We start from the raw sequence: 20,117 nt of genomic DNA, 5'->3' as shown, positions 1-20,117 counted from the left end.
ATGAGCTTTTTGTTTGCTAGGCCTTTCCAATTTAATGACTATTGCAATTGTTAAATGAAATATATGTAAAACAATACACTAAACATTACCTATAAAGTTAGTTTATTTGAAATAATATCTTAAATTTAGTCATATGGTTCTTCTTTAGATCTCAAAGTCTCTAACCTTCCACTGTTAATGACTGTGAGGTCAGATCCTGAGCAGATATCTTCTACAATGTAGGAATTTTCTTTGCATGATACATTCAGAGATGTGTAGTTTGGCTTGCACACAGTCAGAAAATATGGTGCTTGGTACCCTGTTGATAGTTGTATGATATCAGTGATGAGAGCAGTAGAACAAAGTCCAAATACATGTACTCCTGAAAGCAAAAACAACAAAAACACAAGAAAGACTATTAGCTTCTTGGTACCTTTATTTTTTTTTTATTATGTTTAATAACATTTAAAAATAATCAAACTGTGACACAATGTGAATATTTACTCTAATGCAGTCATTTATTCTGAGATTATTTTTTTTTCAGGACCTGTCCTCTAGTAAATTCTTAAATCTTGCAATCAGCTAGTTGAAAGTAAAGGAAGCTCAATTCCTCTTAAAAAAATTAAAAATTAAAATATTAGTGATTTTGCTATCATATCAATGAGTTTGTTCTAGCATGTTACCAATGCAGATTATCATGTAAATGATATAAAAGATGTCCTCAAGGTTGTTTATAGACAGAAAAGGAGTTGATTAGGTTATGTAGTACAAAGGGATTGGAAACCTGGCTGTTTGGGTAATCCCTTAGATCTTTCCATCAAATACAACTGTTCCTCTTTCATATTCATGAATCCTAAAATGGCTTTATTTGATATGAGTTCTTATCATTCTATCCTTTCCTCTGCCTTGATACTCCTAATCTTTTCATTCCACAGTTCCTTTACAATCTATCATTATCCCTGCACTAACTATATGCTCCTTCCTTACCCACCAGGGGCTCTTGTTAAACCAGATGAACTGAATTCTATTCTCTTACCTTTAGTCCTTTGTCCCCTTTATCATCACCAATTTTGCCCAGCCTAACCTCAGTCTTAGCTGACTCCAAACAGCCACACAGCTAGTACTCATTTTCTATTGAATTAAACTAAGAAAATCATGAAGTTGTGTAGATTAAATCCACTAGATATTTAAGCTACTATAATCTCAATTGGGTCCTTACTTGGGCCAGGCAATCATTTTGCTTTTCACTAATCAATTCACTCTCCTACTCATCACAGTAGGATAGTACCTTTTTCCAAATCTTTTCATTTCTACTCTCATGATTTCCCTTTCCTCCACCCTATAGGCTAAGAGACTTGGTTAAATTTCATTGAAAAAAATTGAGCCCCCCCCCCCCATAAAGAACTCTCTCTTTTTTTCCTCTTCCTCTTATATCTCCTCCTCCTCCTCTTCTTTCTAATTTCACATCAATAAAATGCTTTGTCCTACCATCTCCTCCTCCTTCACCTCCTTTCTTACAAGAAGATAGTCAATCTTGTTAACTTCTTCTATGTGCAAAAGTGATCTCATCCTAACCCTCTTTTAACAGATTACCCTCTATCATCCTCACTCTCTCACTAACCTTCAATCTGTCTACTGACTATTTCTCTCAAGCTTGCTACCCATGTCTCTGCCATTCTCAAAAAATCCCCAGACACATTATCATCTTATCATTCTATCTTTTTTCCCTTTCATAGCTAAATTCCTTGAGAAAGTCATTCATGATAGATGACTCTACTTCCTTTTCTCTCACTGTCTTCTCAGTTCCAAAGTTAGCACTGATCTCTTAATTGCCAAATCTCATGGCCTTTTCCCAGTCTTCATCATTCTTGATCTCTTTTTAGCCTTTGACATTGTCAATCACCTTTTTATCCTTTATAATCTTTTCTTTCTAGGTTTTTGTGACAATGCTCTTTCTTGATTCTCCTATTTGACTAATTCTTCTCAGTTGCCTCAGTTATCTTTAAACACATCCCTTAGGCTTCTGTTTTGATCCACCTTCTTTTCTAATTCTATATTATTTGTTTGGTCATCTCATTAGCTCCCATGGATTCAATTATCATCTTATGCAGGATCTGCTTAGGCTTTTCTTAACCATGAGTCTTGCAGCTCAAACTAGATATTCTACAGACATTTTAAACTTAACATGTCCAAAACTATATGTATTATTTCCCCCACCCCCAAAACCCATTCTCTTTCTAACTGAGCTATAACTGTTGAGGGTCATTCATTGTCAGTTTAGGTATCATCATTGACTCCTCATCCTCTCTTACCTCTCCTCACCAATCTGTTTCAAAATCCTTTAAGTTCACCTTTACAACATCTTTCATATATACTGTCTTCTCTCCTCTGACATTACTATCATTCTGAAGCAGACCCTTATCAACTCATTCCTGGAAGACTGTAATAGTCTTGATAGTCTTCCTTCCTCAAATCTCTTTCAGTTGGACTCTCTAGGAAGACCCTCTGTAGAGCTCGAGGAATTCCAGAATTATTCACCTCACATCTATGTCATTTTCAATACAGGGATGTGCAGTGAGGGGTTGGCAGGTGAGGTAGAGATGAGCCTCACCTCAATCAGAACTGTCTCACTTGCCTGATTTCCATAAAAGTTGCCCACTTTTCTATTACATTTTATAGCAATGCCAAAGCAAGTCAACAAATTTTAAAATAAGGGAGTTGAACCAGAACACCCTTGATGTTTCTTTTTAACTCTAGATCCAGGATCCTTAGACTCTGAAATTTATCTGCAATTTTGTTTTATTCAAACAATTGTGATTTTGACCTCTTCATCTTTAGGATATACCGACGGCATGACTTCTTTCTCTGAGAGCAGGTCATGACTTCTATATCTCTTCCCACCTGCCTATCCTAGCTTTGGATTGGGCCTATTCTGTAAAGTCCTTGTCCTGAGGCTTCCTATAGCTGAGTACTGATGGAATAGTAAATAGAGAATCATCAAGATTTCCTGGAAAATTGGGTTCTCTACGAAGACACTCCCTAGAAGCAAGAAGAGTTACTATTATTCACCTTATTGCTAGGTCATTCCCTTATTATTTGCCCACTTTCTTAAAAGCATTTTATAGCTATGCCAAGTCAAAAAAACAACCATCTATTAATGTTTACTATGTATAGTAAAGCTAATGCCTACTATATGCATAAGATTGTATTAAGCACTGCCAGTAGGAAATAATTTTCTCCTAGAAAAAATAATTTGGTCCTAGATGTCTTATCTGCTCTTTTTAGTTTTTGACCTTTTTGGCAATCTTTCTGTTTTCTTCCCACCAGCTTAAATGACTTGCTCAGGACTGCAGAGCCTCTGGCACAATGCATATCTGGGTTCCCATTTCTCTTTGTTTGGGAGGTGGGAGAGGGTGGAAGTGAGTCATACCGAATAAGTAATGTATTAAGTAGCATTAAGTAGGATGCTAAAAGTGATGCATTTAATTTGGTATTTTGTAGAAAAGGATATTTTGCTGAGTATTTTAGAAGAAAAATAAATAACTTGGAAGTTATTTATTATTACTTTTATCTTTACATAGTACTTAAGATTTTCAAAATGCTTTGCATATATTATTCCACTTGATTAAGTTTTTATTGATCAAAGTACAGCATATAATTTGCTCTTGTTAGAATCATACTACCTTTTGTCTACACAGCCTTGCAACACAGAAATGTCAGATGTATTATTGTTAGGGACTTTTTACACTAATCTCACTGCCCAAGGGCTTTGATTCTAATTTCATTGCTTCTTAGTTCAGGCTAAACTGACAAAGGTACGCCAAGAGTCAGTAGTTAGTCCAGATGAGAGGTTCAAAAAAGAATAATCCTCTCTTCCAATCAGTCATCCTAGCAAACAGGGTTAAGGCAAAAGATAGTCAAAAGTTATTGTATGTGAACATTGATAATAGGGAAAATGCAAACTGTAAATATCACATTTTAAACTCCAACTCTAGAATTTTCGGGTTATACAACTAAATTATAGCTTCAAAAAGTTAGTATCTGTAATTAAATACATTTCTACTTGAAAAAGCATTTCTTTTTTGTAATTGGTTCTCTAACCCACCAACAAATCTGACGGCTCTTCTAAGGAAAGAATTGAAGTTGCAGCCTCCTGCATTTATATTAGGCTCCATTCCAATCCCATTTCTCCTTTTGGACAGGCAACAGTAGAGAATTCCTTCTCCTACCATTATCTGCAATGACAAAAGGGTGTTCATAGTGAATTTAACAGTTACAAATGAATTTGATAGAGCGTGAAGAAAGTAGATATAATTTAACATTGTAAAATGTAAAATGTTGCTGGCTTAAATGTACTTGCATCTAAAAACTTTTGACAAGTAAGCAACTTTCCCTGAGTACCTGAATCAAGGAAGGAGGAGAGAGTGATTACGGTCATAACAAAAAGAAAACTTTTTGGACTTTTATTTAAATAAGGTCAGGAGTTTAAGGTACATTTTGGCTCTTGCCAGAGGTAGAAGCTCTAAGTCTTTGGTTTCTTGCCTAGCAATACCCTATGATATCTAATTGATAAATCACAGGGTGATCTAGCCTGCCCTACAACTGTTAGAGCCTTGGTATTTTATTATGATTACTATGAAAACAAGATGAGTGGGAACGAGATGAGGCAAGTGTCCACTTAGCTAGTGGGGGTTAATTTTACAAACTGGTCAATGCAGTGAACCAGAAGATCATTTTAATTCCTTTAAACTTGAAATCTTTGTCTAATCTTTGAATTATTGTTTTTTGTTTTTCCCACTTTTATAATGATGGGAACATAATATCCAGTCCAGTAATCCAGTTTGGTGGTCTAATTATGACATTAGTGTGGAAGAAGTGGAACTATATTTGAAATTGAGTTTTATTTGAGAATTTTTCTTTCAGATCTGAAATCAGGAATTCTTTTCATTTAATTGAGGAAGAGGAGCTGTGGTGATGTCATAGAAGAAAGTCTGACCATAGCCAGAAGTAGAGGCCTATAGCCATATGTCCCTTGCCATGTAGGGTTAGTAGAAAGGCATCACATTTGAGAGGTAGCAAGCTAATGGGACCCAGAGGCAATTTGTCTAGATAAGGCAAAAGGGATAGATGGCATTCAAGAAGGTAGTTCTCCAGGTGAAAGTCCTCAATGTCCAACTTAGAGTAATTAGAGATCTGTTTTTCCATCACATATAACTTGAAAATTAAGTGTATATGAGTATTTGTTGGATTGAAGAGGGGTAAAAAGGATATAATGGCCTTTCTTTGCTAGATATATGGCATTTTTCTAGGATAAAAGGAAGTTTATCCCTATTGATAGGATATAAACAGTTTGGGCTAGGAACTTAAATATTTCATCTGGATTTGTCATTTCATCAGCATGGGCATTACTGTTACAGAAACCACCTCCACTGTTTTAAGTCAGCAGAGTCCATTCATTCTTGCCTTGGACAAGAGCAACATGATGAAAGTGATGGATAGAAGGCTTGATCTTGGGGTCAGAAGCACTAGGTTCAGGACCAACTTCTGAGACACAACAGATGTGTGACCATTAGTAAGGCCTTTTTACCCATATACATATACATACATACATATATATATATATATATATATACATACATACATATATATATATATATATATATGGTTTTTGTAAGGCAATAGGGTTAAGTGACTTGCTCAAAGTCACAGAGCTAGGTAATTATTAAGTGTCTGATAATGAATTTGAACTCAGGTCCTCCTGACCCCAGGGCAGGTTCTCTATCCACTGCACACTTAGCTGTACCAAGACCTTTTAATTTTTCAAGATTTCAGGTAACCCTCTAAGGTACAATATTTAAAAATGGGATATAAGGAGGAACAAAAAGATACTGGCTTTTGTATTAAAAAACATAAAGTTTCTTTTTTGTGACACACAGATCACCACCAAAATGGTATGAAACATAATGTAGATACTAATGGTTACAAGAAAGCAAAACACTGATTTTTAAAATTAGCTAAAAAATTAAACAAACAATTTTGATTCATTAAGATAAAAATGACTTGCCCATTTACAATTGTGATTTCTGTTTGTCCCCTTACAACATTTTGTTCAGACAGAAATCTGTATCTTGACAATTAAATGCAAATTATTGAATCTATTAGGTATTATAGCACTTCTAAACTGGAAGGGTTCTTACAGATAATCAAGTCCAATACCCTCCATTTTCAGAAGTGAAAACTGAACAGCTCTGCTCTAATTTTAGATGTCTTAGACTGAGAAACAGAGTACTTGGGTTCATATCCTGAGTCTGCAAGATACTGAGTTACCTATGCTACCTCAGTTGAATCAGTCACTTTATCTCTGCCCTCTTTAACTCCTGAAGTTGTAAAATAGGGAATGGGGGAAAGGGGGTAGAAATATATACTTTCCAAGAACTCTTTAAGTGAGCCTAAGTTGTTTTTTTTAGTTTTTTGCAAGGCAAAATGGGGTTAAATGGCTTGCCCAAGGCCACACAGCTAGATAACTATTAAGTGTCTGAGACTGGATTTGAACCCAGGTACTCCCGACTCCAAGGCCGGTGCTTTATCCACTACGCCACCTAGCCACCCTGAGCCTAAGTTTTAAGAGGATTTGTGGAAATAAAATGATGTAAGGTCATACACAGCTTAAGAAACTTAAGTTATTCCCCCAAAGATATTTCTATTTTTTAAAATCAGAATAATTCTTTGAGGACATCTAGGTGATATTGTGGATAGAACATAGGAGTTGGCATCAAGACAGTTTAGGTTTGAATGCTACCTCAGACACTTACTTGCTATATAATCTTGGACCTGCTGCTTAACCTTCTTTGTCCTCAGTTTCCTCAACCATAAAATGAGGATATGGTTATCTGTAGAACTCACATCCACAAGTCAGTGTGAAAAACAAATAATGATAATAACTAGTATTTATATATTGATTTAAGATTTGCAAGATTTGTTATCTATGCTTCTCACTTGATCTTCATAATGACCCTATGAGTTAGGTGTTATTTAGTCATATTTTACAGATCATTGAAACTGAGGCAGACAGATGTTAAGTAATTCGTCCAGGGTTACATAGGTACTAATTATCTGAGGAAAAATTGGAACTCTGGTCTTCCTTATTCCAAGTCATACAGTCTAGCAAATTTCAATGTGCTATGTGTATGGCAATTTTTGCTATTATTTTCAGTTATCCAAAAGCCACTTTTTCAACATTTCATTTCCTTGTCTTTATTATATAAATCTCTCATTTTGGTTGGAGGGGTAAAGTTTCACATGTATTATTCATCATTTATGCATACCTACCATAAAAATATGCTTCATTTATAACACCCTAAGTAATCAACACCCCAAGAACATGGGGGCCTAAGAGTGACATAGATTCCAACACAAATATGCCTGGGACTAGTAGTAATATAAGTACTGAAGTTTTGCTAAATTCTAAAACAGACTGACTCCTTTCTTGTTCTTAGAAAAGTAAATTGTTTTGGGGGGGCTTTTCAGTCCTTACATAACTTTCCTCTTCATTTGATCTTGATCTAGATGCCATGGCATGAACTTTGCAAATTATTTCAGTTGCCTTAGTATATAGACTTATCTCTAAGGAGGTGTGGTGCTTGCTAGATTATTTTCTAACACTACTGTTATTTTCCTCTCAGTGAGATACAGCAGAACCATAATGTGATTCCAGGAGCATGCTTTAATAATAAAATGATTAGTTGCCACTTGACATCTGAAAATGGAATGCATTTAATTTCTAATAAGGAGAGGAGCATAGCAAAATTGCTATCATGGAAAATATCTAAGTGTTGGCTACTGTGGGTTATTAAACAGTGACTAACTTTAAAAGGAGGCATTTTGTTGAATTTGTTCTGTAAAGCAGGCTCCTGTTATTGTCACAGTGAGGAAGATTTTCCCTTTCCAAATGCTTTCTGAACAATTATTATAATATCTCCTGGGCTTCAAATTGCAATGAAGCTTCAGCAAGCTTGAACACACTTATAGTCTGATATTCTGGTTACATAAACTTTCAAAGCTAAGATTATCACCACAGGAGCTATAGACAAATCCAGATGAAGTTTACCACTCTTTGAATATTAAATGGATTAATTTTGGTGAGACCCACAAAAATGGATTTGCAAAAAAAATATGAAGTATTTCTTTCTCCTTCCCATATGAATTCTGCAAAGCTATATATTGAGGAAAACTTTGCTGAGATATTTTCTTTGAGATTTTTTTCTTCAATGGATCCAAACAGAACATTTGTTCCCTTTCCTCCTCCTTCATACTTGAAAATGAGCTTATTTCTCCTTCATTTAGATTATGCTTGGGGGAAGTTAATTGAGAACAACAAGGTATAGGGGGAAGACTTGATTCTGATTACTAGTCTGCCACTAAAGAGCTGCCTGTCAGTGGTGAAGCATTTAGAATTGGGAGGGATTTTAGAGGCCAATAAGTCTGACCCTTAAATTTTATAATTAGGAAGCTGACTCATAGAAAGGTTAAACTATTGTATAGCTATTAAATGTCTGAGACAAGGTTTGAAAACATATTTTAATGATTTTACATCCAGTTCTCTATTGCTTCCATGACTCTACTTCTTTTATTTAACTTTCTTAACCTCAGTTTCCTTATCTGTACAATAGAGATGGTAATGGTAACTGGTATTCAACATGAAACAGAACTGTATAGTTGGTTGCAGACTTCCAAGTCACAAAGATATGGCTGCAAATCATAGCCTGTCTTATAAATGACTCTGTGAATATGGGAAATCATTTAACTTTCAGGGCTTCAGGCAACTCTAAAAATATATATATTGCAAAGCTATCTCCAATCTGCACTGGTAGAGGGAATTTCCCAATTGGGAGTTCCCTAAACCAATTAAACCATAAGTCTCTCCTAAAAAATTGCAAAGATATTCACATCCATTATCTCAATACAATTATCTAAACAACTTCATAATGAAGTTACCAACACTGCTAATAACTTTGGTTAGAATTTATTCAGTTCTTAAAGCAGAATTATTTAACATGCAATCAGCCTAGGATATATAGCTTAGGAAAGAGAGTTCTTGCAGAAAATCAATAACCCCTGCAGCAAATCATTTCATCCATCCCAAACTACCTTCCAGGATTTTTTTTCAAGGATTTCTAATATTTGTAAATGTTTAGAAGAGTTCCTGGCACCATAGTAGGTGCTGTATAGATGCTAGTTATTTGTGGCTATTGTTACTGTTACCTTATAGTGACCTTGTGATTTCGGGTGTTTCAATGTCAGAGGTCTTAACTGAACTCCATTCTTTATTTTTTACATATACTTTGTTGACTATTTCAACATTTCTTTTCTAATTCCATATTTCTTATTTGTACTTGCATCATTTTTGTAGAATAATTGAATGAAGATATATTAAAGTAATAGAACACAATTGTGCAATGAGAAATGATAGAGAAATTGGTTTTGAAGAAACTTTCAATAATAACAATTATATTTGAAAAAAATCACATTAAAAAAACCTTAAGAACTTAAACAATCAACTGATTAACAACTTATTAAGCATGGTTCCACCACCGTGTGGCACCCCACATCCTTATAGAGACTGATGGACTCAGAGTGCAGATTGAGACTATTTTTTGTTCATATGTAATGTAGGAATTTGTCTTACTTTATATACTTATAAACTGGATTTTTTTTGCTTTCTCTCTCGGGAGGTGGGGAGGTAGAAGGGGGAAAGACAGACCTTCATTTACAAGAAATTTAATTAAAAAAATAAAAAAAATCATTCTGAGGAAGGGTGCAGGGCTTTTCCCAGACTGACAAAGGGTTCATCACCCCAAAAAATTATATTCTTAATTTTTCTCCAAAAATATAGAATCATAATCCATATCCTCAATATGCTCAAATTGCCTAGCTATCTCCTATCTGCATTGGTAATGTGGTTAGATTCTTGGAATTAGAAAGAACCTTAAGAACTTTTCTGTAGGGTTAGAATGCTTCTAACACCTTTTCCAAAAAATTGAAGCTTAAAGCTAGTGCAAAGAAGTGTCAGACACACGGGCAACAATTTAGTGATGAAGTCTAAAGGCCAATAAAAACACAAAGATATTTAATCAATGTTAAGAGAGGAAGCAATGACTTCAACTGTACTGAGAAAGCTTTCCCCTCTCCTCATTTAAATGGCAGCTTTAGTAGAGAGGAAAGTTAAGGCAGATTGGATATACACATGAAGTCTGAAATTAGGAATTGGGGGGTTGTGAGGGGCATATAAGAAGGAAGTGAAGGCTGACCACCAGGTTGCCAAAGGAGGGGCACACTTGGCTAGTTTAGAAAAACAGAGTAGTTTCAAGCTTCTATGTAGATCTTTAGTAGAACTGACGCATGAGTGACTGCATTTCCATCACAGTTGACATAGGTAGAACCAGCCTCAAAAAATAAAAGAAGGAAAGAATATATTTTCTTACTTTGGGTCATAGTAATCTCTATAAAATTGTGTGTATGTGTATTTGTTTCTTTGCATATATGTTCATGTAAGCTCTCATATGCCCATATGGTATATAAGCATATGTACATATATTTATTATTATTATTATTATTATTATCATTATTATTCAACTTGTGATCTGAATGATCAAATACTATGTTATCGCTCTATCATCTCCAGTGGGAGTAACATTAATTTGGGAAACCTGAAATCCCTTCTATATAATAGAAAATTAAACCCCAATTTCAGCTTCTGATTCTATTAGTAAACTCCAGAAGGCTCTGTATGATGTATTTTCAGTATTCAAAATATCCTATTGTTTATTTAGCATAAGGGTGAAATATTCATGAAGAAATTTCTATGCTAAGCACTGTCTATAGAAAATTATATTCTCAATTTCCCCCCCAAAATATAGAATCATAATCCATATCCTCAATATGCTCAAATTGCCTAGCTATCTCCTATTTCCATTGGTAATGTGGTTAGATTCTTGGAATTAGAAAGAACCTTAAAGGCTACCTAACTCACTCAACTGCTTAAGACAAATTCCTTCCATAAAATCTTTAACAGGGGATCATCAAACCCATCTGCTTAAAAACTTTCATTAATAAACAACTCATAAGCTTCCAAAGGTTGCTGTGATGATCAGGTGTCATTATAAGTAAACATTTTAGCAGACTCTAAATTTATTCTAATATAGGGTTTCTTGAATGCAAGGAACTTTCTTTTCATTGTCTTTTCCTTTCAAATATTACCCCAGTATGTCCAGATGTTTTCAACTGTGTGGGGAGGTCCTGGGGAGGAAATTCCTTCCTTCAAGGTATATCAGAGAGGTAGGTAACTTGGCCTTATTCACACAGTCAGAAAATTTTGGTTAGAAATTTAACCCACATTTTTGGGTTTCAAGGAAATTTGGCTTTCTATCCAATTTACTCCACTGCTTTTCCCTTTTCATATAAGTCTGAATTAAATTGAATAGAATAGAAAGTATTCCATTCCATTTCTGGAAAGTTCTAATTATTAGAAAGTTATTATTTTGAGGTGAAATCTGCTTACTTCAGCACATATATCCAATTTTCTGCCCTTCCCCAACACTTTTTGTTTCCTTCTCTCATTAAATTATAAGCTTTTTTGAGGGAAGGGATTATCATACATACATAAACACACACACATAATGGCATCTGTGTTTGATATGTGTGTGTGTGTGGGGAGGGGGCATGTGCTTGCATCCCCAGAGCACTTATCACAATACCTGGAATACTGAGTTTAATAATATTCATTCCATCTAGCTAATCTATCTATCTATCATCTATCTATCTATCTATCTACTTACCTCTCTACTCTTTGGAGTTACTTAAACAAGTTTAATGCTTCTATGTGGCATGCCCTTAAATATTTAAAGATAGCTAAATTATATCCTCTTTAAGTCTTCTTCTAGCCATCTAAATCATGTCCATTCTTTAAGTTCTGGCTCAGATTCTGTCTTCCTTTTTTAGTCTTCTCATTATAATTTATTATTTCATCCAAAAAGAAGAAAAAATATTAGCTGAATGATGCTCCTCTTCTTTTTCTTAGGGAGAGAATGTACCTTACTGACAAGAAATACCACTTTTCCCCAGGAGGAAACTGTTTCAAAAATGGTAACCGGAGTAAGTCAATTCATAAGTGACTTTTGTTAAAAAACCTGGTTTAAATATAACTTTAATTAACTGAGTCAACTTCTAGTGACTTTAATGAGCACTAACGAGGCCAAGAAGGAAAATGTTCTGTGATGGGAATGTAAATTATTTATCCTTGAAACTCAAATTTCTTTACTGTTAGGTCCATTACTGCAAGGTGGAGTAAAGAACAAATTGGTGATCTCTTACCAGTCCTGATAAAAGCTACTGTTGAATAACTGCTGTAAACGCTGCCCTGTCTTTCCTCATCTGAGATACAATTAAACTTTTTTTTAAAAGGAAAAGTTGTTTTGTGTTGTTATATTAGAATTGAATATCATGAATAATGTCATGATTTTTTAGTTTCATAAAGTTAAAATTAGTGCCTCTCAAAATCCACACTATATAAGTATATACACATATAACATATATCACATATGTAAAATATATTTATATATATATTATGTAAATATATGTTTATATAATATATATATAAATATATATTTTCTATAAATAATACATTTTTACATATGTGATATGCAAATGCATAGGTTTTATCCTTTTTGGTTGTGTCTGACTCTTCATGCCCCCCCTTTTGAGGTTTTCTTAGCAAAGGTACCAGAGTGGTCTGCCATTTCCTTCTTGAGCTCATTTTACAGATGAGGAAACTGAGTTTAACAGAGTTAAATGACTTGCCTAGGATTACATATCTATTAAGTATCTGAGGCCAGATTTGAACTCCTAAAGATGATTCCTGATTCCACGTTATCCACTGTACCACCTAGCCTCCTTTGACCTGAAGTTAGAATTGTCTAAAATAAAATAGGTTGTTCTACTGAGTTATTTTTCACTGGACTTCAAGCAGAGATTAGATGGACCACTCTTTGGGGATGTTATGGGTTGGACACATACTTCTGATGAGATCTATGCTTCACTAGTTCTCAGAGATCTCTTTTGCAACTCTGAAAATTCTGTCTCAAAATGTAATTGGAAGCTCTCTCAAGGTAATATTTAAGTGCTAGAACTTTCTTGCTTTCTTATCAGTGTTCAAGGCTTCAGATACTGAAAAGGAATGATCCAGCATTCTAGTAAGCAATGTGTGATCTTGGAGGTGGGAGAACTGGGTTTGGAATTACCCCCAAGAACTTTCTTGGGACCTTGAATAATTCACTTGACCTTCCAGAGACTGCTTATTTTTAAAATGTAGAAGATAACTCCTATGGTACCTATTTCAATGTCACTGTGAGAAAAGAATTTAGAAAACCTGAAAGAATAAAAATCTGAGCTATTATTATTAAACCAGCATGAAGTAGACTCTTAAAGACTGGGAAACATTTTCCAAACTGAATTGCTTCACTTTGAACTCAAAGTTACCCTCTCTAATGAAATTCAGCTACATTTTCATAAAGGGAGAACAATGAATTTGCTAAAGCACTTTCAGAATGTATGATTAGACAGTTCTTGTGAAAGCAAATTATAATCTGTCCCCTTTCAGTAAAGTATATTTGGTAGCACCATTAAAACTTACTCAACCTTTCCATGTCTGGTGCTATACAAAACAGTATACAGAATGACAATACTTGCAATCTAAGGGTCTGTAGTCACTTTTTAAAAGTGCTTCTGTCTAGACCAGTTTATATTCTTGTCTATAGCTCTCCGATGCATCTCAGAAAGAGTTCTGCAATATATCACCTGAAAAAGTACTTGCCAAGGGCTATAAGAAGTTAATTAAATGACTTGCCCCAGGTTATATAGACAGAATATTTCAAGAGTAGAGACTTGAACCCTGGACTTTGTGATTCTAAATCTGGTTCTCAAACCACTATACCAAATGGTTTCTTTTTTTAAAAATATGATTTTTGAGGGGAGGGATTATCATATATATATTATAGATAGATAGATAGATAGAGATTTTCTATATCTCTACCTATTATCCATCCATCACCCATCCATCCATCATCTATCTATCATCTATTTATCTATCTATCTATCTATCTATCTATCTATCTATCTATCTATCTATCTATCTATCTATCTATCTATCATCTATCTACATATAGATAGAAGCAGATAGGTGGTTTAGAGAAGGAATGTTGAACTTGAAATCAGGAAAAGTTGGGAGATCATATCACCTGTTTGCCTATTTCCTCTTCTGTAAAATGAGGATAATAATAGCATCTATGTGACAGGGTTGTTGTGAGGATCAAATGAGATGACATGGAAAGAACTTTGCAAACTTTGAAGTGTTATGTAAATGCCAGATAGAATTAAGACACTGCTGTTGCTGCTGCTGATTTTGTTTATTTTTAAGAACCAAAGATAGATGGGGTTGGAGATGACAAGAAAAAAACCATGGCATCTGCTTACCGTAATTGCAGGTCCGGCAAAAGCTAAACTAAGTAGCATGAGGAATGGAATAGCTTCCTGGGTGGGCTCGATGTAAGGCATGCTGAGGCTGCGGTCATAGCAACTGAATCCCGAGTGCACCGGCTTGAAGACATCAGTGAGTTCTAGGAAGTAGAGGCTGACCACGGAGGAGGCCAAGATGGGCAACTGAGGAAGGTGGAGAAACCAGAACTTAATTCCATTAATTTTGGTTTGAATGCAAGAACAGGGAATGTCAGGAAATAGGAAACCGGTTTTTGGAGAAAGTTCTCTTTACTCATTGACTGAGAGTTTTACAGTGACCTCAAGGGAGTAGATTGACCGGGGGTGGGGAGCTGAACCTGGAGTCAGGAAGACTGGAGGTGAAATCCAGACTCAGGTGTTGCTTAGATGTGTACCCAGGACAAATCACTTACTGTTTCAGATTTCTCAGCTGTAAAATGGATTTAATAAGAGGTAGGGATGTTGGATAGATAAAACAAGATAATATTTATAAAATACTTAGCAAAATGTCTGGCATATAGTAGGCACATAATAAATTCTTCTCTCCCCCTCCCTCCCTTCTTTCCTTTCTTATTCCTTTCATCTCTCTCTCTCTCTCTCTCTCTCTCTCTCTCTCTCTCTCTCTCTCTCTCTCTCTCTTTCCCTTCATCTCATTCTTCTACCCTTTCCTTTTCCTTCCCTCCCTCCCTCCCTCCCTCCCTCCCTTCCTTCCTTCCTTCCTTCCTTCCGTCCTTCCTTCCTTCCTTCCTTCCTTCCTTCCTTCCTTCCTTCCTTCCTTCTTCCCATTCTTCTAAGATGGCAAATGGGAAATAGGATGTTGGAAAAAGAGGGATCTAATTGTTTTTCTAAAACTTCAATCTTGTTCAATTATTCATGTGCCATCATATCTTTCTTGATTCCCTTAGTTTATTTTTAACATTTCTTTATTAAAATGTTATTTATATAATTATGAATTTGATAAGCACCAACAAACATAGAACTCTTCATGGACATAGAACAGAACACAAAAATTCTAATGAAACCACGAATTTATATCATGTACAATTTTCTTTTTTTTGAGAAAAGTATATATTTATCTTCACATTATGACTTGTAACATTTCCCTATTTGGCTGTGTCTCCTTTTGAATTTCCTCTTTAAAAATTCCTATTGAATTACTCTCTTCTGTGTATTTTAAAAAACATTCACTTTTCCCCCTCTGGTATCATTATTAGTATCCTTCTTACTTTGGATAATTCTCCCATTCCACCAGAAATAAAAATAGAATAAAGTACCTCCATCCAGTAATGTACTATACCCATGCAAAACAAATCAAGACCCTGTTCCCATCTGAAAATATGTGCCATATTATGTGCCTCTCAATGAATTGTGCAGTCAAGAGATGTAATGCCCTACAGAACAGCCAGGATGTCAGAATTCCTGCATTATAGAGCATGTGGAGGGTAGTAAAATGTAAGACTACTAGTCAGATAGGAGAGGGGACAAGTTATAAAGGATATAATAACCAGACAGAGGATTTTATATTCAATTTAGGAGGCAATAGGAAACTACTTGAGTTTATTGACTGTGCGTATATCTGACTGATGGTGGAGGAAGATGTTTGGCATGGTCAGGCTTGTGCTGTAAGAGGATCACTTTGATAGTGGACTGAATTAGGGAAATACTTGTGACAGGATGATCAGAAGACTATTGCAATAACCTGGGCATGAGGTGAGGAGGACCTGGACTAGGGTGATTGTACTGTCAGAGGAGAGAAATGAAGACATGCTCAGGAGATTTTAGAAAGGTAGAATCAATAGGCCATGGCAAGAGTTTATATATGGAAGATAGGACAGTGAGAGGAGTTGAGGATGAATTCTGAACTGTAAGATTAGATAACAGCTTTCAGAGAAAGAAGATAGTCTCTAAGAGCTGCATTTTATAAATCCTAAATTTCAATTCCTTTCTGTATCCTGAAAATTGCTGATTATATAACATAAAAAGATTGATTTAAGGTGTTGTCACACGTTGAGGGCAGTAGCTTTTATGTAACCAAACAGGATATTTTTGGTTTCTTTTTGTGTCAACTCTCTGTTGGGTAGTGAAATTTCTACCTAGTGGAAGAATTTTAAATTTCTGACTCTGCAAAAGTTTTGAAGGTGCCATGCTCCAAATCAGATCTCCTAAAAAAATTTCCATACTTTGAACTCTTTTAGGACTTCCCTTCTTTCAAAGAAAAGATCCTTCCCCCTTTAAGATAGCTGGCAGAAGGGAATTATTCCACAATCTGCCCATTTTCTTTTCATTTAGACCACTCCTAGTTTCCAATCAGGTGAACACAGACTAAAAGAAAAATGTTCTACAAAATTACTGGGGAATAATTGCTACTAAGAAAGACTCAGGACTTAACCGAATTGGGTTGCATTTATCCGCATAATTATGAAAAGATTAAATCATGATGTTCAGGGGAGTGATTCTTATTTTTAATAGGTTAATTTGAACCCGCTCACCAAATGTTGAAAATATGATTAAGTTCAATTAGCAGGCATTGAGAAGCTACCAGATGCATGGCAATAAACCATCCCAGTGATAAAAAGGCTGTATACATAAGGGTCAAAAGAAATAAGAATGAGTCACATAAAAATTGGACAGCAGGTTAACTGCTTATACTCAGACACAGTCACAAGCATATACTTTTGTTACCTATGAGCCTGAAATTGGATTAGGCTACCAGGAGAGAGAGAGAGAGAGAGAGAGAGAGAGAGAGAGAGAGAGAGAGAGAGAGAGAGAGAGAGAGAGAGAAGCATATATTTAATACTCTCATCAGATATATGACTTTTATTGAATCTTATGCATGCTTTCATCACAGATTTTCTTTTATGGCTCAACTATCTTTAAACATGAAAGCATATATATATATACATATATGTATATATATGTGTGTGTGTGTGTGTGTGTGTGTGTGTGTGTGTGTAACTGACACAATTTGAAGTAGATGATGGGACAAAAATGTGGGAAAAGGAAGAAATACATACACCATTCCTTTTCTATTCCAGTTCCCTTGAGGAGTTTTCCAATTAACAAGATACCTTATATGACAAACAAATGAAAATACCCAAATAATCAAGTTAACTGTGGTCCTAACTCTCTATCTTAAGTCAATATCTTACTTGGGTCCATCATACTCTTTCAAATAATATCTTGGCATAAACAATGTACTGTGAAATGCTATCATTCAATAATAATATCTAACCATTGGTTCCATTTTTAAAGTATTTTAAAGTAAAATTCTTACTGAATTCAGCTTTGGCCTCGCCAGAAGTGCCATGGTGTTCATCCATGAAATAGTTCCGGCTATTTCTTCCTATCTCTGAAGACCAGATGATATCCCCTGCTTGCTAGGGGGACAGCTTTTTCTTTCTAAACTCTTTTTTTTATATTTTGTATCCAAGAAAATTTATACATTTTTTCTTTACACTAAGTAGCCGCTCAATAAATATTTGCTGAGTTGACTTGATTGTCTGTCTACAGACCATATCTTCAATTTTCACAATACAAAGCAAATGTGTTGTGGATGCACTGCTAGTATGCTAATGAACTGAGGAACAGAAAGAGGAGATGGAAATAATGGGGAAAGAATGTACTTAAAATAGTGGGTAGTGAAAACAGAACTCAGTGTATAATTAGAGAAAAATAAAATGTTGTTTATCTGAATGAATTTTGGAAAATTATACATGAATTTATATTTTTTTGATTTTTATGAATTTGATAAGCATTTTCCCAAGAACTTTGAGTATAAGATGTATTATTTCTAAGAAAGAGTCAATTTACTACAGTTCAATGAGTAATATTCTTGGATGTCTGATTCTTTCTCATGAGAGAGAGGATGATATGGATAGCATCCTTGGAGTCAGGGAGAGCTGGATTCATATTCTCCCTCTGGCACTTTCTGTGATAACAAAGAAGTCACTGAATCACTTTTGACTATAGTTTCCTCATTGTGACAAAAACAGAGAAAATTATAATTGCAATAACTAGTTTACAAAGGGGTTATAAGGCTCCAATAGTGTAATGCATGTAAGATGCTTTGCAAAATTTAAAGCATTATTTAAATATCAGTTATTACTATTTTCATCTCCCTATTGATAAAGATGCAGTAAGTCTTTATTAGATATTCTAGATTTTGTAGGAAATATTGCATATAATCATAAAATATTTAAATTCCATTTCAGCATCTGTATGAATTGATACATATTTTTAAGTAAAATGTACCTCATTTAATTGGCATAACCAGTGCCTAAAACATAGTTATTTTTTTATTAAATACTGATAGAGCACTGAACAGAACGGAATGATATGGTGAGCTCTGAGATAAAAATAATTATAATTATGCTTCTTTTAAATGTTTCTGCTTTTTTATTTGGATTGCAAAAAAGTCTTTTTCACAGAAAATATAGAAAAATGGAATGAAGGGTTTACATAACTGGACTATATCTTAGTAACATCTCACATAAATCTTGTTTTGTCTTATACCACCACACCATGGGAGCATCAGAATTTGACTTCTTTTGTCCCTAATTGGGGTTTCTCCCAGGAAAACCAGAATTTGATTTGAGTCTCTGACTTTTAATAAAAAGTTAAAGACTCTTAGTTCCCATGGAAGCACATGGGATATCAATGTATTAAATAAGTAAAGACTTCAGTTCACCTGGTTAAATGAATGCAAAAGAGTTATACTCAAAACTATTCTCCTTCCATGTTGGTTAATGCCATCTATCTTTCTTTTTTTTTAGGTTTTTACAAGGAAAATGGGGTTAAGTGGCTTGCCCAAGGCCACACAGCTAGGTAATTATTGTCTGAGACCAGATTTGAACCCAGGTACTCCTGGCTCCAGGGCTGGTGCTTTATCCACTGCGCCACCTAGCCACACCAAATGCCATCTTTCTTGAAGATAAGACTAGATATTCCTTTCAACTCACATCACTATTCCTGGATCACAAGGAAAGCATTCAGAATCGGTAATAAGTTGGTCTCTATGATGAGGCCCACCTATACAGCCTTCCAATCTATGTGTTTTGATCCTTTCTCACAGATTTATTGATTTAAATAACTCAAAATACCACCAATAGAAATCACTTGGTGTATATTGAAGGAGGGATTTTTTTCTAGATACAGATTAGTCTTTTAGTTTCTTTCCAAATTTGTGAAGTTATTTTACTTTCATGAACCTCATTCCCCATCTATAAATTAGGGATAAAAATTTTTGTAATGCCTCACAGAATCATGATAATGAGCAATGATGATCCATTCAAGATGATGAAAGTCTATAAAGCACTATATAAATATATACTATTATTATTAATGGTTTGCTTACAAGAAAGATTTTGGAGAGAGATAAGTAAACCATATCTCAAAGTAATAGAAATTTTATTTCCTACTTATGATAAAGAAGTGAATTATGGGAGCAAAATTACTAGTTTGAGGTAGCAAATTGACATAATGGGTAGAGTGTTAGACATGGTATTAGGATAACCTGAATTCAAATTTTGCCTTAATCATTTATTATGTGACCTTGCATTAACCTCTCTCAATCTTAGATTCTTTATCTGTGG

At 34.8% G+C, this 20,117-nt stretch overlaps 1 protein-coding gene across 1 annotated transcript in view; it reads right to left on the bottom strand.

Annotated features, from left to right (window-relative positions):
- The window catches only part of PLPPR4 (phospholipid phosphatase related 4), a 33,286-nt gene extending 15,453 nt beyond the window's left edge, over positions 1–17,833 (bottom strand). Inside the window, exons 1-4 of the mRNA XM_074190065.1 lie at positions 17,801–17,833; positions 14,506–14,691; positions 4,085–4,214; positions 166–361 (exon numbers count right to left, since the gene is read on the bottom strand). Coding sequence (XP_074046166.1) covers positions 166–361; positions 4,085–4,214; positions 14,506–14,691; positions 17,801–17,833 — 545 coding nt within the window. The remainder of the gene's footprint in view (positions 1–165; positions 362–4,084; positions 4,215–14,505; positions 14,692–17,800) is intronic.
- Positions 17,834–20,117: the final 2,284 nt, after the last annotated feature.

Source organism: Macrotis lagotis, chromosome 5 (assembly GCF_037893015.1).
Source record: "Macrotis lagotis isolate mMagLag1 chromosome 5, bilby.v1.9.chrom.fasta, whole genome shotgun sequence".
Taxonomy (NCBI): Eukaryota; Metazoa; Chordata; class Mammalia; order Peramelemorphia; family Peramelidae; genus Macrotis; species Macrotis lagotis.
The sequence above is the reverse complement of the archived record's forward strand: the minus strand, read 5'-3'. Positions and strand labels throughout refer to the sequence as shown.